The sequence below is a fragment of the Rhinatrema bivittatum genome, chromosome 5 (assembly GCF_901001135.1).
Source record: "Rhinatrema bivittatum chromosome 5, aRhiBiv1.1, whole genome shotgun sequence".
Classification (NCBI taxonomy): Eukaryota; Metazoa; Chordata; class Amphibia; order Gymnophiona; family Rhinatrematidae; genus Rhinatrema; species Rhinatrema bivittatum.
In genome coordinates this window covers 319,500,672-319,521,074 of record NC_042619.1, presented here as the reverse complement: position 1 = coordinate 319,521,074, position 20,403 = coordinate 319,500,672, and the positions used below count along the sequence as shown (strand labels likewise).

At 41.0% G+C, this 20,403-nt stretch overlaps 1 protein-coding gene across 6 annotated transcripts in view; it reads left to right on the top strand.

Moving 5' to 3' along the window:
* The window catches only part of SHROOM2 (shroom family member 2), a 359,555-nt gene that overhangs the window by 246,500 nt on the left and 92,652 nt on the right, over positions 1 to 20,403 (top strand). For 5 of the 6 annotated variants that reach the window (XM_029604364.1, XM_029604363.1, XM_029604361.1 and 2 more), the window contains one exon: positions 3,825 to 3,956. In XM_029604364.1, the coding sequence (XP_029460224.1) occupies positions 3,825 to 3,956 (132 nt within the window). Of the gene's footprint in view, positions 1 to 1,244; positions 1,327 to 3,824; positions 3,957 to 20,403 lie in introns of those variants that run through there. The other variant, XM_029604365.1, reaches the window with a different exon arrangement.

Here is a 20,403-nt window from a genome sequence, read left to right as displayed (position 1 = left end):
ATTATAGTGCGTGTTTCTGGATGGTAAGTGTCCAGTGCTGTAACGCTGCCAGCAGTTACTCTTTCGTTTGATCTCTCTTTGTTTCCTTCTGTGAATATGATCCTTCTTTCCTTTTCTTCCTTTTATTTTTCAGAGATATGTACCATGTTGCAAAAGTGATGTCAATCTGATAGAGATCATTTTAAATGCACAAGTTTGAGGCATGCTCATAATCTTATTGGTGCAGGTGTGCTGTATTTTTTTCTCTAAAGCGTTTCCTTAGAAATAAATATAGTAAATGACGGCAGATAAAATCCAAAATGGGCCTTCCAGTCTGCCCAGTTGAGATTCGTCTATTTAGGGTAGATGAGCACATAAATTCCCATACAGACTCCAACTCCAATGCCAACTCCCCCCTCTCCCCGCCCATGTCTTGTACCTGATCTCTCAACCCATTTCCTAACATAGCCCCCCCATATCTGTCCCAAGTATGTGTGATGTTTTATATAATTAAATTTATGAATGTAAAAGATGTTATCCACCTTGGAGTTGGAATTGGCGGAATATAAAATGGAATAAATAAAATAAAAGTCTGTTATAGTGATGGCCTCTACCATCTTTGGTGATTAGGCCATTTCAGGCCTTGCTATCTTAAACTTTGCTTTTTATGAAACTAATGTGTAAACCAAAACCCAGACACCCTTCTGTGTTTTATTATCGGGTTTTGTATTAATCACCACAGCCACAAAGTTTAGTGAGGCTTTTGTGAAAAAAAAAAATCTGGCCCTCCCCCATGTTCGTTGAAATTTGAGTTTTAATCATAAATAATAATCATGCAGCAAGCCAGGATGAAAGGCTTCTCCCAGCTTATGCATCTGGGCAACTGGGTTGCATACCTGGCCCCAGATATGAACAGTTAAACCAGGGGTAGGCAACGCCAGTCCTTGAGTACCGCAAACCGGTCAGGTTTTCAGGATAGCCACACTGAATCTAAGATGCATTTGCAGGCCCTACCTCCATAGTACGTTTTAGTGCGGACATCCTGGAAAACTGACTGGCTTGTGGCACTCGAGGACTGGCGTTGCCTACCCCTGTGTCACTCTTGTGCATTCAGGCAGTACATAACTGCATATGCACTGTATGGTGTAAACTTAGTGTGACAACCATCACATTTTCCACGAGCTCTTCTCCCTCCAGTCCCAACTCAGTTTGGTTTATTCCTCTCGTTACTTGGCTGTTCAGGAAGATGAAAGTGGTGATGGATATTGTAGCACAGAAAATGCCGTCTGAAAATGATGTTCATGTGGCCAGGAGCTTTCTTACGAAGATCTTGAGAAATTCTATGAGGTACAGTACTGGTTTATAGAGTGTTATTTTGCTCCATCCCCGTGGTGTGTAATGTCATATCCATCCAGTCCATTGTAGAGTCTCCCCTTATGTCCTTTTTGTTTGCAGGATGTGTCTGTCATGTTGTAGTTCTCTAGTCTGTGTTTTACATGGTGATTTTTTTTTTTTAATTTACATCTGTGAAGAGTTTGGAAAGGTTGTTGGGGCATGCTGAAATAAGTAATCTGATACGTTTTTTATAATTGTCAATGTGTTGCCTTAAGTGGTAGTAAGCAGATCTCACAGATTTAATTTTGTATTGCTAAGATTTTTTTTAAAGGTCACTGTATTATCCATTTCTCCCTTCCTTTTACATAAGTAAGTATGTGGGTGTGTGTATACATGTGTCCTTGTTTAGCAATAAATATCTGACTGCTCAACCAGATTTATGAGTGTTTATGTCTTGATTTCACCAGATTGCCTGATTCAGATCTTAAGCACCATTGTCTCCTTAACCTGCAAAATATTGCTAATAAGACCTATCTCTTGTTGACAAGATTATTTAAAAGGTTTTGCACATGAAGATTAAGGGTCATTTTCAACAAAGAGATTTGTATTTGAGATCAAATGGTAGATAGAAGCAAAGAGTAGGACTAAATGGAGAAAGGTAGTGTGCTCCAGAGATCTGCACTGGGACCTGTGTTTAATGATTCATTAACGATCTGGAAAAGGGAGCAACAAGTGAAGTCATAGTTTGCAGATGACACAAAAGTATTCAAATCACAAACTGTGAGAAACTGCAGAAGGACCTTGGGGGACTGAGCATCTACATGGCAGTTAAATGCAAAGGGATGCTCCTAGGGAAATATTCTCCAAACTAGGGGTATACCATGCTGGATTCCAAATTAGGAGTCACCACCAAAGAAATGGATCTTGGAGTCACGGTGGACAATCCGTTGAAATCCTCCGCTCAATATGCTGTGGGGATTGAATAAGCAAATGGAACGTTGGGATTTATTTGGAAAGGAATGACGAGTAAAACTGAGGCTACACTAATGCCTCTGGATTAGACCTATGTTGCAACGTCCCCTTGAATATTGTGTGCAGCTCTGGTCAACCCATCTCTAGAAAGATATAGCAGAGTTAGAAAGAGTACAAGAAGGTCAACAAAAATGATAAAAGGGATGAAACAGCTCTCTTACGAAGAAAGGCTAAAGAGGTTAGGGCTGTTCAGCTTGAAGAAGAGATGACTGAGAGGGGATATGATAGAGGTCTATAAAATCACGAATGGGAGGAATGGGTAATCAGGGAATATTCATGAGATATATTTGCATACAATGGGGGCAGAGCATGCAAAGATACTTCATACATACTCATTCTGAATATCCTAAAACCTGGCCTATTTGCGATACTCTGGGCCTAGAGTTGCCCACCCCTGGACTTCCAGAATGCACCACACAGGTACAAAGGTCTCTTTCTTCATTTTCCATGGTTTTGATAAAACATGGAGGATAAATCTGGTGATGGGACATACAGCTGTGAGGACTCTTCTATTGGTCCTCTAAGTGAACTTGTAGCAAGTCACTTAATGAAAATGTTCTTTAGTCTTCCCAGCTATATTTAGGGAATTCTAGTGTTTCTTTCATTTTCCCCTCGTTTATAAAAGCATCGGATGGTGTCCTAGTGTTAAAATCAGCTGTTGGGGCGTTGTTGATTGCATCTTTATCTAAAATGTGATTTTATAGCTCGTTTAGTATATTTGTTTGGGGGGAGGGGGAATCAAAGGTGCTAAATTAAACAATTCATAGCATTTTTTTTAAATTAACACTGGCCTAAAAATGGATCCCAAGTATTACAGCTCTTAATTAGATTTGTCAGTGCTTTGTAGAAATATTTACAGAATCCAATGGAGAAGAACGGAGGGGAAATGTTCTTTGTTTGAAACCGGGGATCTAAGTTGAAGAAAAGCGATTTAGGCTCCAAGGCTGTAATGAAAAGCAAATGATATCTCCTCTGTGGTTTAAATACAGGGGCAGGAACTTGGATATTTAAAAGAATACTGAGCCCACGTTCCCTCAAGTCTTTGCGCTCATGGCCCGGGAGAAGATCAAACAGAAATGTTATTGGGGGGGGGGGGGAGCAGGCTCTGTGAAAATCAGTACAAAAACCTACCTTCAGAGATTTTGAGGTTAGGCCTTTAGTGGTTTAAGATCTAATCCAGAGTTTTAAGATCTAAATCTGAGCATGTTTTACTTTATTTTGTATGTGTTTAAAAGAAATACGGTATTCTATCATTGGTGGCTTATCTTGATCACTTTTTCATTGCGCTTATCTGTTGCAATTTTATTATAAAAGGACAGCAGCTTGTCTGTCTGTAGTAAGGTACATTTTTATATTGAGTTTCATCGTGGTTTGTGTTCACTAATTTTAGTCTTGTGCAGATATATTTTTGTACCTTCTTGTTTTTTCGTCTACAATTGTAAGTAGTAAAATTCTTTGTGTATATGTTTTTATTGTAGAAAAAATGACCTAGCATGCAGGCCTCACTCCTGGCATTCAACCAAATTCACAGAGAGTCCATTGGAGACCACCTCATCCCAGCTGTCTTCAGCTAATGTTTGCACATCGTGGCACTCCCGGTATCATTCCAGGTGAGCTTCTTTTATCTGTTAGATACAGGGGTGGATTCCTGATGACGACTGGCCCGGGGATTCGCCGCCCAGGAGATACCACGTGGTCTGCCGAGCGCAACTCTGTCACAGCTGCGCTCGGCAGACCACGTGACTAGAGCGACCGGCCCACCGGGGGATGCCCGATCCCCCAATAGGCCAATCCGCCCCTGGTTAGATACCTTGGTCAAACAGGAGAGCAATGGTGAGCTCAACGTCAGATTGAAGTGGGTTTTTTTCCCTTTGTGGTATTCTTGTAATGTTCCAGTTTACTATCCCGCATGCTGTATAGTATTTGTGCCTTATTCTAGGCTGAACTGAGACTGATGCATCAGCTCCCATCATCTCTGTTTCCAGATAAATACAGGATAAACAAGCAGTATCTACATGAAAGTGCCATAGAGGCTGTACATTCTGCACACTAAACATATTTCTCTGTTTGTGCCAAATGGTAGATTCCACCCCCCTAAATAAACACCCAGAATAAACAAGTGGTGCCCTGTAGGTTTGGAAGAGAGTTCTCTTTGGCAAATCTCCTAAAATCTAGCCCCAAGCATGGTGTTTCCCCCAGTCCAGAGGACTGATATTCCAAGATCATACAACATAATCTCACAGAACGTGTCACAAATTCCTTAAAACAGGGTGGCCAACTCCAGTTCTCAAAAGCCACAATCAGGCTTGGTTTCCAGGATATCCACAGTGCATATGCATGAGATAGGTTTACATGCACTGTCTCCATTGTATGCAAATCTATCTCATGCATATTAATTATGAATTTCCTGAAAACCAGGCCAGTTCGTGGCTCTTGAGGACCAGAGATGGCCACCCCTACTCTAGGAAATAGTTTCCAATCCCTTTAGTTCTGTCAATTCCTGATTTTTTTTTTTTTTACTTAGCCTGCCTTTGTCTATAACATACCACCAGTTTTCCATCCCAGTTCTCTTTCTCAGCTCTCTCTTATTCCTCATTAACACTCCTGCTTCTTGCTCCTTTTTCCAAATTTCCCACATGCCTCAATCAGACTATTGTCCTTGGGTTTTTTCCCTCTTGGTTTCCCTTATCAATTCTGCCCTCTCTATCCTGCCTACCTCTCTTCCTTTCCTTATGCTGCAAGTCTTTCTTGGATTTCTGTGAGCAAATTATTATGGTTGCCATGTTAGTCCACAGAATGTGAAGAAATAAGGGTCAGCAAACATGTAGGTGAGACCGTTTTATTGGACTCACTCATAATATGGGTAGACAGGACTGATGCTTCTGCCCACGCCCGTCCCTAAACAGTCAAATAAATGCTCAGACAACTGAATGGGATCAAATAGGCTGCAGCTTTATTACCAATAAACCCTAGCCAGGTATCCATAACAACAAACCCCCACAGATCAGCAAGACAGGCTTCTCCAGGCTACCCAGCCTGTAAACAGTAACATCAATAAGGCGCATCCCATGACCCCTGCCACCACCCAGCAAGGAGCCGAACATGTTGACCAGCAAGGAGTCGTACCAGCAATAAATGCACCCAGTTCTGCCAGGAGTCCCTGACATGGCACCCGTCATGTCAGACAGCTGTTAACCAAGGCTTAACCCCCAAATCGGCTCGGACTACCCACCACAGGCACAGGTAAGGACTACCTGTGACCCCCAAAGGTGTGGCCAGGATCCCCGTGGAGAATGCATTCCAAGGCCTCATGCAACGTGTTCAAGAATAGGTCCAAGCCAATAAATGACAAATGGACACCATCTCCCCTAAACCAACCCACCATCGAAGTCCCACGACCAATCGTGCCTGATATGAAAACCGCCCATGGCAGGCAGCCAGCCAAGAACCAATCTGCTGGTTGGCCTTGGCTCGACTACGACGCCATACTTTCTTGGTAATTTCAGCAGGCCTTGGAATTATGTCCAACCATCAAATTACAGCAGCAGGCAACAGGATAGAAATGGACATCAAGTCCCTTTGCACCATGCTAATGAGCTTGTAGCCAGACATTCTGCCCCAGTCATTACCGCAAAGATGAATTATCAAAACATGTGGATGACTGAGGCAAGTAAGCCTTCAGCGTAAGCAAGTAAGTAACTCCTCCCAGCACATTCCCCTCTGCCCCATCCAGCAAATATTCACTCCTAAACCCCAAGTCCAAGAGTGTCCCATACTGATGCCCCTGAGCATGTGAATGGCCCAGGCAATGTATGAATGTTCCACGATCCGTACCACAGTTCCCTGGCATGTAGCACCTGCAAGGAGAAAACAATTAATATCATGGACAAAGAAGCGCCAGGACGCACATACCCAGCAAAGGCGTCCGATTTCCACCTCCCAAACCTTTGGATGATGCCGCCTGACAAGGAAGTTGCGGTCCCAATTCGAAATGAATGGGTACCAAACCTGCCCGCATCCAGCCCTAAAAGCAGACAAGCTAGCTTTCAAAACTGCCTCAAACTGGTACTTAGGGGTCGCAAATCATGATGGACTAAAAAATATGTGAACTCCCAGTCGGGCGAAGCCACCCAAAGGCAGCTGTGTTAGCTATAGGACAGGTCCGCAAACACTGAACAAAACTGATGCCCCTCTGCCAGCCTGGTCTGTTTTTGATCTGGGAATAAAAAGAACCACAAAATCAGCAGTTAATGTCACATGCTGGAGTAACATACCAGAAGACTCAGCCCCTTTAGGCGCCTTTGTGCAACTCGCTAACACAGAAAGCACCAAAGAAGGCAAGCACAAATGCCAAACGGAACAAAACCACACTCATAATTGCAGTTACAAATGCTGACCAACACCTCCCACAATTTGTCCAAAATATATTTATAATAGGTAATTATTTATCAGGATCGGACGCAGAACCATGGGACCACCCCAACAGCAAACGACGAATCATGAACCTACCCATAGGAAAACCCCATCCATGGGCCCTCATGAAGAAGAAGAACCCCATAGCTCGCTTAGAGACCGAAGCCTACAAACCCCCCCCCCCCTGCTTTCGCTCTTTCAATGAATTGCACAATGTAACAGTCAGGGACTGGACCCCCACTGCCAACCCAAGCTTAGGAGGAAGGACACAACATTGTCTGCAGCCTTCACGTAACTGTTCCAGATGGAAGGAGCTAAGGATCCTGGAGCAGCTTCCAGGAACCAAAACTCCATAGGAAAGGCGGTACCAACATTCCGTGCTGATCTGCTTCTGGAGTAAGCTCCCGAAACAAGGCCCACTTGCAATGAGAAAAATAATCAGCCACAGAATTAGACACCTCAGGAACATGACGAGGCCAAATAGTAATATTTAAACCCATGCATTGCAGCACAAACTCCCGCAACAAATCTGAGACTAGGACACATTTCGCTGATTACTTATTTATAACTTCTACTACACCAAGGTTATCACACCAGAACTCTACTCTCTTGTCCCGAAGATGCGAACCCCACAAAAAGACAGAAACAATAATGGGGAACAATTCTAAGAAATGAATGTTCTTAGTGACACCAGCAGCCTTCCATTCATCAGGCCAAGGTGCAGCGCACCATGAACCCTGAAAGTAGGTACTGAAACCAACCGATCCCACTGCATCGGTAAACAAATCCAAATCATGATTCGAAACACTCATTTTACCACAACAAACAACCATTAAAGTCAGACAGAAAACTGTCCCATATTCGCAAGTCTTTGTGCATTCTTAGGGTGATGTGAATACGATGACCGCTCTTCACACCGTCAATCTGCACAGAAAAACCCTGCCCATGGGAATTACCCGACAAGCAAATTTCAGGCTGCCCACTAAAGACTGCATCTCAAGCAAGGTTAATTTTCTGCGAAGCAGTGCTCTGGACACTGGCTCTCTCAAGGCCACCACCTTCCCCGAAGGTAATTGCGAGATCATGTCAACTGAATCCAGTTCAATACTGAGGAAAGCCAAACGAGTATAAGGACCCTCTATCTTTCCTTCCGCTATAGGGATGCCGAACTCAAAGCAGTCCTCTGAAAACAACACAACAATGCAAGCAAGCCAACAAATGCAAAGACGAGTCACCTACAAACAGAAAATCATCCAGATAATGCACGATGTTCGTTGTACCCTCCCTTTCGGCGACCACCCAGTGAATGAATGAGCTAAAAGCCTCAAAATAGGCGCACGCGATATAACACACCATGGACAAGCATCTATCAAAATAGTAAGCATTGTTAAAACTAAAACCCAACAAAGAGAAACACTCCGGGTGTATAGGAAGTAAGCGAAAGGCCAACTCAATGTCCATCTTTAGCCATCAAGGCCCCCTTACTGCAGCGCTGACCCACAGCTGCTGCCGATGCAAAAGAAGCATATCATACAGTGCAAAGGTCCCTTGGAATGAAGTTATTGACTGAATTACTCTCGGGGAACGAAAGATTATGAATCATACGGAACTTTCCTGGCTTCTTCTTCGGCACCACCGACAAAGGTGACAGATCCATATTCTCGAATGGAGGGACTGAGAAAGGGCCTGAAATTCTGCCCAAGTCAAGCTCACCCTGCAACTTGGCAGCAATCACCTGAGACAAATTCCAAATAGATGGAAAATTCTGCCCCCGCGACACCCACTGGACCCTCGAAGGGAATATGAAAAGCAAACTCAAAACCACAAAACAAGAAAAAGGACGCTTCGACTTTTGGGTACCCCTCTAGCCAGGGCAGTATCACCAAAGGACGGATGGGACCAGACTGAAAATTTCACTTAGGGGTGCTCTTTGCATTGGCTCCCCAAAGTTCCCGTCCCTGAATCGTTTTGCGTATTTAGCAGCAGGGTGACCGGCCCCGCAGCTAGAGCAGACATGCTTAAATTTACAATCGGGAAAGTTGCAAGAAGAGCAATTGTACCTCCAGCACACATCCAATAATCCCAGTCCCGAGCAATCTCCACTAGTTGAGCCCGTTCCCGGACAAAAGGACCGCCCTTCTGCAATATTACCCCCCGCTGAAGTCTCAGTCTTAACACTCATCTGGGTCTACCAGAGCCCTACATCCCTTGTACCCCCAGGTCATAAATTTGTTTTCCTCCATCTGATCACGGAAGTGCTCATCATAATTGAGCCATGACCTCCCACTGCTGACTGTACAAACCCCAGAGGAACCAATCGGTTCCTGAGAAACCCCAGTGGTTTGAATTCAAGCCATCACAACTACTCTAATGGGCACCCTGAGTTCCCAGTATATGTGTGACTAGCTTTCAAGGAAAGGCGGTAAAGAAAACCACCTTTCCATCAGATAAGATTCCAGTGTACCATACGGTTCAGTACTTCAGAAACATACATGAAGCATTTTAGGGGATATGTTATGTGACTTACTTTTCTGGAACCTGGATTGTATGAAGGAACCCAAATGGGGTGAGGGTGAAAAGGAACAATATTGTTATTGTTTCTGTTAATTACCAGCTATTAATGATTGGGCATATTCAGAGAAAGTGAATGGCCTTTGAATTAAATAGCATCTTCTCCCAAGCAGTAGCTGTATTATGTTTTTGCAAGTTGCAGAACCAAAGAAAGCTGTAGAATGGTTTTGCAAGAATAGCATCTAAACTTGTATCCATGTTCACAAAGTAACTAAATATACCCAACATCTACTTCTTGTGTTGAGAATGGAGGAGGCGTTAGTTTGTAAACACCAAAGCCAACTGTCCAGTATGATAATCATAGACCACAATTTATTTTTCTAGTTATTAAATATGTAATCAAAAAGTGTTCCCTGACACAGCTGTATTTTCATATCCTGTCTTTGTTGATAGGTCATAACTGTGAATCAGACTGAAAAAAATGTTGTGCTTACTTACTTTCAGTATGTAGATTTTGTGATCAGACATTATTCTTGCTGAATTGTTCCACAGCTCTCATTTGTTTCACTATTTCTTTTCATAAACTGATGGCATGTAGTTCTCTGTCATGTTACTTTCACTAATAAAATATTGTAATCCACAAAAAAAATATGTAAAAATGGGCATTCATAAAATGTGGTATAAGTCACTTGAGGCTGTCAATTTCTTCTTTACTAAAAACTGCTACATTTTTAATCATAGATCAAAACATTGTCCATTGTTTTCCTTTTTCTGAATTGCATTATATTAATCTCCAATAAAAAGTATAAATGAGAGTTCAAACCCAACACTTATAGCACCATGCATTAAAATGCATTACGGCGTTAACGCCATAACGCATGCAAAAAGTATAGTAGCACAGAGCACAAATGCAAATTTTTGAGGGGGCGGGATTGGGGAGGAGTTTGCGCGGGTTTTAGTTAAATTAGGGGCCATATCGTACCGTGAGATAGCATGCATTATGCTATCACATGGTTTTAACACCAGAAATAACCACCTTTTTCCCTTGCATTAAGCTTTGCAATATGTCCGATATGGCCATAACTCAATTCGCGATAAATTTTTTGAATTGTGTTTTGGCCATTTCTGGGCTTAGAAGAGAGAGAGAGCCTTTGGGGAGGGCCTCACTGTGTGCACATATTTAGATCTCTATAGGAGGGCCCCTGATAGATCGAGGTGAGGTGTTAGTGGTGGTTTAGGGTTTTGGGGCCAGTTTCACATGTAGAATGAGACATATGAACAGTACAGTGCACCTTGGTGAAGATTTGACATCATTTGGAGTGAGGAAAGACAAAGATGAAATTTTGTACTATGTTCTCCACGCTAGCTTTGATGGTACCCTGTTATAGAGTCCATCAAAGCTAGGTTGAGAGAAACATAGTACAAAATTCATCTTTGTTCTCTCTTTCTCTCTCTCTTTATGAAGCAGTAAGTTACTGCATGATGCGATAACTTACAAATTTCCCTAAACACACCCCTTTTTTGATGAATGATGGGGTTATTTGGTAGAATCACAACTCTGGTAAGCATTAAGGTTGTTTGAGCCTATTCAGTATCCAATGCCTTTATACATTTCACAAACCCGACATAGTTATGTTTCGGTGATCACATCGTCTGCTTTGGTGGTTCTACTTTCCAGGTTGCCACAAGATTTATTCATTCTGAAAAACAAGCATTAAATAATACTGACTGAAAGAACATGATATTTTATAAACAATCACCAGAAACATTCTGTATTTGAATGGGCTGACTGATTATGAAAGTTATCTTCTTAGCCAATAAAAAGGGAGAAATCCCTTCAAGATCCTAATATAGAAAGTGACATTCTAAATTATAATGAGCCTTCCCCATGAATCACATGATGTTGTATAAATAATCACAGAAAAAAAAAATCCTATATTTGAATAATTTAATAAAATTAAATTCAAAAAATAAATGAAAGTGACCATTTCATACTGTATTAGTTTTAAACTAAAAAATGTTTGAATTGTTTTACATTTTTCTACTAGATTTTTATGGTACCAATAATTTTAATGTAACCTGTTATTGTTTCATAAACCGATTTTAATAATTTAACATGTTTTATCTTTGCTGTAAACCATTGTGATTGATAACAGAACAACAGTATATAAATATAATAAATAAATAAGCTAATGAGATATAAACAATATCTTAGCCAACAGGAAATAAAAAGCCCTTTAAAAACCTAATACAGAGAATGTCATCACTCATAAATTATAAGCTTTCCCATTCCATATTCAAATAAAGGCCATGAGGTTGGACAGATTTAAGTTTAAAAATTCACTATTCTCGCTCAGTAAGAAAGCAGGATTACCTTCACATCTAGGGAGGTGAGTTTCATTGAGAATCAACCAAGTGAAATCTTCAAAAGAATGTCCCATTTCTAAACAATGTGTTACACTCTGGGCTGATACATTTTTAAGAACATAAGAACATAAGAAAATGCCATACTGGGTCAGACCAAGGGTCCATCAAGCCCAGCATCCTGTTTCCAACAGTGGCCAATCCAGGCCATAAGAACCTGGCAAGTACCCAAAAACTAAGTCTATTCCATGTAACCATTGCTAATGGCAGTGGCTATTCTCTAAGTGAACTTAATAGCAGGTAATGGACTTCTCCTCCAAGAACTTATCCAATCCTTTTTTAAACACAGCTATACTAACTGCACGAACCACATTCTCTGGCAACAAATTCCAGAGTTTTAATTGTGCGTTGAGTAAAAAAGAACTTTCTCCGATTAGTTTTAAATGTGCCCCATGCTAACTTCATGGAGTGTCCCCTAGTCTTTCTACTATCCGAAAGAGTAAATAACCGATTCACATCTACCCGTTCTAGACCTCTCATGATTTTAAACACCTCTATCATATCCCCCCTCAGTCGTCTCTTCTCCAAGCTAAAAGTCCTAACCTCTTTAGTCTTTCCTCATAGGGCAGTTGTTCCATTCCCCTTATCATTTTGGTAGCCCTTCTCTGTACCTTCTCCATCGCAATTATATCTTTTTTGAGATGCGGCGACCAGAATTGTACACAGTATTCAAGGTGCGGTCTCACCATGGAGCGATACAGAGGCATTATGACATTTTCCGTTTTATTCATCATTCCTTTTCTAATAATTCCCAACATTCTGTTTGCTTTTTTGACTGCCGCAGCACACTGAACCGACGATTTCAATGTGTTATCCACTATGACACCTAGATCTCTTTCTTGGGTTGTAGCACCTAATATGGAACCCAACATCGTGTAATTATAGCATGGGTTATTTTTCCCTATATGCATCACCTTGCACTTATCCACATTAAATTTCATCTTGCCATTTGGATGCCCAATTTTCCAGTCTCACAAGGTCTTCCTGCAATTTATCACAATCTCCTTGTGATTTAACTACTCTGAACAATTTTGTGTCATCTGCAAATTTGATTAGTGGTTATACAGCTTCTAAGTTCAATCGCCATGCATTTTTCCCCTTTTTATATGCTAAGATAACTTTTATAATTGGTCAGCCCATTCAAACAGAAGATGTTTAAAGATATTGGCTATTAATATCACATGACTTTGTCAGCGCTATTTAAATACTTGCATTTTGTAATATGAATAAATCTTGTGGTAACAATGGAAGTAGATCCTCCAACGCAGGTGATTTGATGGCCAAAGCATAGCAAAGTCAGGTTAGTGAAGTGTGCTTGGACACTGAATAGTGAACATGATCAAACATGCCTTAATGCATAGCTGAGTTGCAATTCTACAAAAATATGTGGGTTTGAACTCAAATCTATACTTGTTATTGGAGAACAATATAATGCAATTTAAAAAAAAAAGTAAAATTGGACAACTTTTTGAGCTATGATTAAAAAATTTAGCAATTCTTCATAAAAAGGCATTGACAGCCTCAAGTGATTTGTACTTCATTTTATGAATGCTCATTTTTACATATATTTTATGTGAATTAAAATTTAAAGAGAGTTACAGGCATAAGAACATAAGAACATGCCATACTGTGTCAGACCAAGGGTCCATCAAGCCTAGCATCCTGTTTCCAACAGTGGCCAATCCAGGCCATAAGAACCTGGCAAGTACCCAAAAACCAAGTCTATTCCATGTTACTGTTGCTAGTAATAGCAGTTGCTATTTTCTAAGTCATCTTAATTAATAGCAGGTAATGGGACTTCTCCTCCAGGAACTTATCCAATCCTTTTTTAAAACACATCTACACTAATTGCACTAACCACAACCTCTGGCAACAAACTCCAGAGTTTGTGCGTTGAGTGAAAAAGAAACTTTCTCTGATTTAGTTTTAAATGTTCCACATGCTAACTTCATGGAGTACCCCCTAGTCTTTCTATTATCCAAAAGCGTAAATAACCGATTCACATTTACCCATTCTAGACCTCTCATGATTTTAAACACCTCTATCATATCGCCCCTCAGCCGTCTCTTCTCCAAGCTGAAAAGTCCTAACCTCTTTAGTCTTTCCTCATAGGGGAACTGTTCCATTCCCTTTATCATTTTGGTCGCCCTTCTCTGTACCTTCTCCATGGCAACTATATCTTTTTTGAGATGCGGCGATCAGAATTGTACACATTTTCAAGGTGCAGTCTCACCATGGAGCGATACAGAGGCATGAGATTTTCCGTTTTATTTACCATTCCCTTTCTAATAATTTCCAACATTGTTTGTTTGCTTTTTTGACTGCCGCAGCACACTGAACCGACGATTTCAATGTGTTTATCCATATGACGCCTAGATCTCTTTCTTGGGTGGTAGCTCCTAATATGAAACCTAACATTGTGTAACTATAGCATGGGTTATTTTTCCCTATATGCATCACCTTGCACTTATCCACATTAAATTTCATCTGCCATTTGGATGCCCAATTTTCCAGTCTCACAAGGTCTTCCTGAAATGTATCACAATCTGCTTGTGATTTAACTACTCTAAACAATTTTTTGGTAAGGGTGCTCTGGTCATAGCTATCCTGCTAGTCTACTTAGCCTTGTCTTATGGAGCTCCATTCTGAAATGCATTTCTTGATTTAATATCAGTTGTGGTGATAAAATTCCAACATGTGATCATTCTTGGTGATTTTAAACTGCATTGTGAGGTTCTTGAATGTATGAAAGTTGCTAATGTATAAACCCTTGGTTTGTCAATTGATTGAGGGTCCAATGCATTGGGGGGATATATTTTAGATTTGTTTTGCCCCTCAGATTTGGCCTTGATTCAGTGGATTAATGATGTAAGGATTCTACCAGTTTCAAGGCCTGAACCCTCATTAATAACCTTTATGGTGCATTGCCCTAGTTGGGTACTGCTTTGCGTCTATTGAGGGGAAAAAAATGTTTCTAGGCTTTCTGTTAATGAATTTCTCACTGTGTATTTTCTAGCAGCCTCTGATGATGGGAAAGAGGAGGTACTTCAGTTGTCTTGTAAGTGGTACTTGGAAATGTCCATCTTGGCAGATAGTATAGCATCACTGCATGTGATTACTATGAAATAGCGTAGGAGACCTCAGTGATTTACCGAGAAATGAGAAGACTTAATCGGCAGGTAATGCGTTATGAATAGTTTTGGCAAAAATCTGGTAGTGAACAGAATTGCCAGCAATGTAACTTGTACAGGAAGTTTTATTATCTGGAAATAAAGGTGAAGAGGATATTTTTTTTTCAGCACGAGTTACTGGCATGTTAAATCCATCTAAAGAGTTGTTAGTTAATGGATTATTGAAACCTTAAGAACCTAAGTAGCTAGAATTAACTAAAGATTTGTGAGAAATTTGCAATATTCTTTAGAGATAAGTCAGCTAATTGAGATTGGATGGTAGGGAGAGTGTCTGATGTTCCTGTGGATAAGTTGGACCCAGAGGCTGGTGAGATGGTACTGTTAGAGGAAAGTAACCACATCCCAAACCTTTCTTCAGAACGGATAGGCTTTTCCTAGTTTCTGCCCAACATACCTCAAAATATCTATTGAATGTAGTACTCTGTGGTATATGTATTATTTTTATATAAAACTCTTTGTATTGCCCTATTCAATAGTAATTGATCCTGAATGGTTTACAATATACAAAACTAAACTGTGAGATAAAACATACACAAATAAAACCAAAACATATCCACATCATCTCAAGGTTTTATAAGCACATAGTCTTTAAACCACCAAACTAGCCATTGCTTCCAAATAAAACTCAGACCCCCAAAAGCTTGCGAAAAAAGATCAGCTTTGACCTGATTCCAGAACAATTTATAATCTGATAAAACCCCTCAATGGAGCAGTAAAGAATTCCATAGCTTGGATCCTACAACAGAAAATGGCTGCCTATGATGACTTTAGACAGGCCATCTGAAAGGACGGTACAACAAGTAAATGCATATCAACAGATCGAAGAAGCCTAACAGGAGAACACTACTGTGAAAGGGCTGCCAAGTACCATAGCCCATCCTTTCGTAAGGCTTTTAAAACAAGTATTAAAATCTTAAAATGAATCCACTGGGCAACAGGCAGCCAAGGAATTTCCTTAAGATAAGGGGAAACCCCTGGGCAAGATAGATCCTTTAACTGTACCCAGGGGCACATAAGAAGAAAGAGAATGATGATGGATTCATCCTGCACACAGTCCTCTCAGTTTCTCCATGGATAACATTTACAGATTCTGAGTTCCAGAGCTTCTTGGCGGCGGGGGGAGGACAATAGTTCCAAGGCCCTTTTGGAGTAGCTCCAGTAAAAGCCTCCATACATCCTTGTACACAGTGCTAATAGTAATCACAGTCTTTTATATACAAAAAGCACACAAAGAAGCAGTATGATTTCCTACTTTGTTTACTGATAGTTGATTAGATGAGTGAAGAATATTTACAGCTCAAGTTCAGCATTTAAATAAAGTCAATAAGATTTAATAAACTTGCGACCTCACTCTTTTAGCAATGTCTCTTGACTCCTTTGGAAGCACACATCTTAACACTTGATCTCTTTGTCTTCCGTTCTTCAATTACTCAGATTTTCGCAGATTTGCTCAGATTGAAGATAGTTCAGTCCTCCTCTAAATTCTCAGTTTAATCCCAGCTTCTCCCCACTATGGAGTGGTTAGAATAAAGTCCCAGTATGTTATTAGAATGTAAGTCCCAGTTCTTAGACTTTTCCTGAAGTCTTCCGTAATACTCCAACTCTCCTGTTTAGTACCAGATGGGCACTCTCCTCTCAAGTACTTCTCACCTGAGTCAGCAGCATACACAGTCTTAGATATACTTTCAGCTCCTGCCCTCACAGAATGATTCTTTCAATCTTCACGTTCCTTCAGCATGAAAGGCACCTCTTCTCAAATGGGTTAGCAACTGAGTCCCTAGTACCAAGGGCTCTCGGTTCCACATGAAACAAAAAATTGTCTCTGAACCCAACACAAGGGGGAAAAATCAAAACAGACAGGAAGGATGGAAAAACTTCCTTTTCTCCCATACTGAGGAAATTGTCAAAAAACAGTGAAGTTAAAATTGAAACTCCTCTGCATGGGGTCACTAACAGGAGCAGTAACATACTGCAGGTCTTCCCTCCCCCTTGATATAGCCTTACACTGGGATGCCCCAATCTTCTATGACAAGGGTACCGACTCTCTTAATGGAATTCTCAAAAAAATGGATTAAAAAGAATAAAATAACACCAAACCGGGTCAAACTGGCAGGCAGACCCTTAAGGGAAAACCAGACTCCGCTTCCTTCAATAATTATGAAAAATAAAGGGGCAGGAGTCCGAGAGTTCCTGTCTTTTTGAAAGGCTAACTAAAAATCCACAAGGATTGATGGTGCTTGAGGATGATAAACAGCTAGAATGCACCATCTGCAGCTCCCACATGGGGGAGCAAGACCCAAACCTCTCTTCACTGTTTCTGCACTGGACCTCCCCAGCAGTTTAGTACGAACCTGTTAGTGAGGGAAACCAAAGGTTCCCTACACATGTAATTGCAATCTGTAAGAAGACAGGACACAGAATTCAGTACCAACTGCATTGCCCAAATAATTGATTTAGGCAACCCCACATACAACACATTACTGTAGTCTAAAATAGTCAGCCGAAAGCTCTACATCACTGCACGAAAGTCCCTTGTGACTAGAATGTATTTTAGATGACGCAAAAGTCTCAGTTTAAAACATCCATCCTTTAGCACATAAGTAACATGCGCGGACATCAAAAAGGCAGAATCAATACACACCCCTACGTTATGCATATCATCTAATACTAGACATAATTGTCCATTAATATCAAACATCTCTGGTCTTAAATCAGAGGGAATACGGCTAATCAAACACACTTCGGTCTTTGCAAGAATTAGCATTAATTTATTTGCCAGATCACTTTAAATATCAAAGGAAAGATTTAACAAAGCAGCCATGTAATCCATTGCAACTGGCATAAAGAGCTGGCTGTCATCAGCAAAGATATGATATGAAATATCCAAGGTAGCTATTAATCTAGCAGCAGTTGGATATATAGACTAGCATAGTCAATGCTTGCTGGACCCCTAAAGGTACTGAACCGCAGCTAGAATCATTATTACCTATTTTGACTTGTAATCTATTAGTCAGAAATGATTGAAACCATTGAAGAATGAGACAGCATATCAAAAGCTGAGGGGGATATCAAGCAGGACCAGAAAACCAAACCTTGGCGGAGCACACTCTGAAAATGTTTTGCTCATTTACAGTCTGTCAACTGAGAAAACACAACTTTCCAACCGCTTATTCACATTATGGTAAATTGGATATCGGGTGATAGCTCGCAAGATCCGTAGTGGTAAAACTGGTTTGTTAAGCAACAGTTTTACCACGGCTTTTTTTTTTTTTTAACTTTCAGGAATAGCCCCTTCTGTCAAAGATAGGTTAATAAAATTACTCAAAATTGGAGCACATACCTGCTTGACAGCCCTTATAAGCCAAGCAGAGCAGAGATTGAGAGTACAGAAAGTTAACTTCACCTTGGATAACAATAAAGCACTTCCAAGCATGACATCATTCTAATTGTTTGCCAGACATCATAGAAATGATAGCTGAATCAAAAACACCACCAGTAGAGAGAGCAGATTGAAAAGTCTGAATTTTTTGAGAGCAAAAAATCACCAAATGAGTTGCAGTCAGTCATAGAAGCTAGATCAGCATTCACTAGCTTGTTCACAAACTCAGAAACTACAGCAAACGGCTCACGAGGTCTGTTTAAAGATCACTAATTAGTAAAGGAAAATAAATCTCTTTTCATTGCATTAAAAGCTGCTCTATGTTTGCACAATGCAATTTTATGTGCTCTTCTCTCTTGAGGGTCACGGGACTTAATCAGTGATGCTCCAACTTCCGTGTAGCAATCTCATTCAACGTCCAAGTCAGAATCTCAGACAATGATTCCAACAATGTAGCTAGCAGCTGCTAGGTCATGGTTGGTAAACCTAATTCCTGCACTGATTAAGGTTTTCCAGTCTGAGGGTGTCTCCCTAGGGGGTTAAAATGGACTCTGATTAGACCATTACCTAAAATAATTCCTCCCTGGATCTTCTCCTTGGTAGAGAACTTCTGCCTTCTTTCCAAATCTTCCATTTCTATCTAAAATGATTGAACAAGGAGTGGTATTAACTCAATTTGAAGTGTTTGTAATCACAAAGGAATATTCTTGACCTTTTGCAATTTGGTTGTAGAATGGATATTGTGACAGAAATGTTGTTGGTAGGCCTTAAGAATGATCTTTTAAAATATAGTTTTGATTATGTCAGACTATTCAGTGGCCTTAATTTAGTTGATCACTAGATCCTTCTGCAAAGACTGAGAAAGGTAGGCATTGTGAAATGGTCCTTTCTTGGTTCACTTTTTATTTGCTGGACTGCAGTCAGTGGGTGTAACGTTGTGACCGCAGATGTACTATGCGCACCGCCACTCTCCTATACCTTCTGTATCTTACTACAGTTTATTCAAACATATGTGTCTCAGTCTCCTTGTGGTGTAAAAAGGCCACAGCTTTATTATTTAATTAACAATAACATAGTGATGCACGAGTCGCCCTTCTTATCTGTATATAATCTCCAGGGTGCCACCCGCCATGTCTTCTAGCAAGGCGGTCCCTTCCACCGGCCCCCCACCGTTCTCCTAGCAAGGGGGGCCCCCATCCGGGCCTGCCGACTCAGGACCCGACTCGTGCACCCACCACCAGCATGAGGTAGTATCACTTGCCTCATGGCCCTCCAAAGCTGCGGCCTTTTCAACCGACAAATTCTTCGATGGCTTCCTGAATGGAGTTGTTGAAAAGGTCAATGCCAATTTCTGAAAGATGTATGCGGTCTGCCCTGTAAAAACCTTCGCACAAGTCTTCAGCCTAGTCGTGTCTTATGTGCCGGCCCCCTAAGCTGGTCACCCATCTTCCTACTTGCCGGTTTACCTTCTTTCGCCCTCTTTTCCATAACTTACTGTCCTTCCATTTGAGCCACTGTATTATGTCTGACCACATGATACACGAGTTAGGCAGGTAAGAAACCAATTCTTTCCAATCATATTTTATCCATCTTATTAACTCAATGCGTGACGTCGCTCCTAGGTCGTTGCCTCCCAGGTGAATGACTACGGTGTCTGGTTCGGCCAAAGTGTCTTTACTGTGCCTTATTCTGGATAAAGTTGCTTCCAGGTCATCCCTCTCAAACCCATCCATATGATTCTCACATTTTTTGGTGCCAGACCCAAGTGAATCCCGTATGATTGCACCCGCACCCTCCTTTCTGCCCAGTGAATAAAAGCGTGTCCAATAATCCAGACACTCCTTTGCCGTTTCCGTGTTTCTGTAAAGGAGGGTAAATAAATGAGGTTATGTCATATGGCGCTTGGTCTGATGTAGGTGTACACCGCATCCGATTTCCATCTTCCGATCCTCTGAATAGTGTCTATATTTAATCCTGCTTGCACAACGCTGGTGGCCGCGCCTATCCTGAAAGAGTGAGTACCGAATTCATTGGGATTGTGTCCTGTTTGCTTGATTGTAAATTTGAGGACCGCCGCAAACTGGTATCTAGTGAGTGGTGTTAGATCTTGATGTACTAGCAATTGTGTGCCGCCTGCTG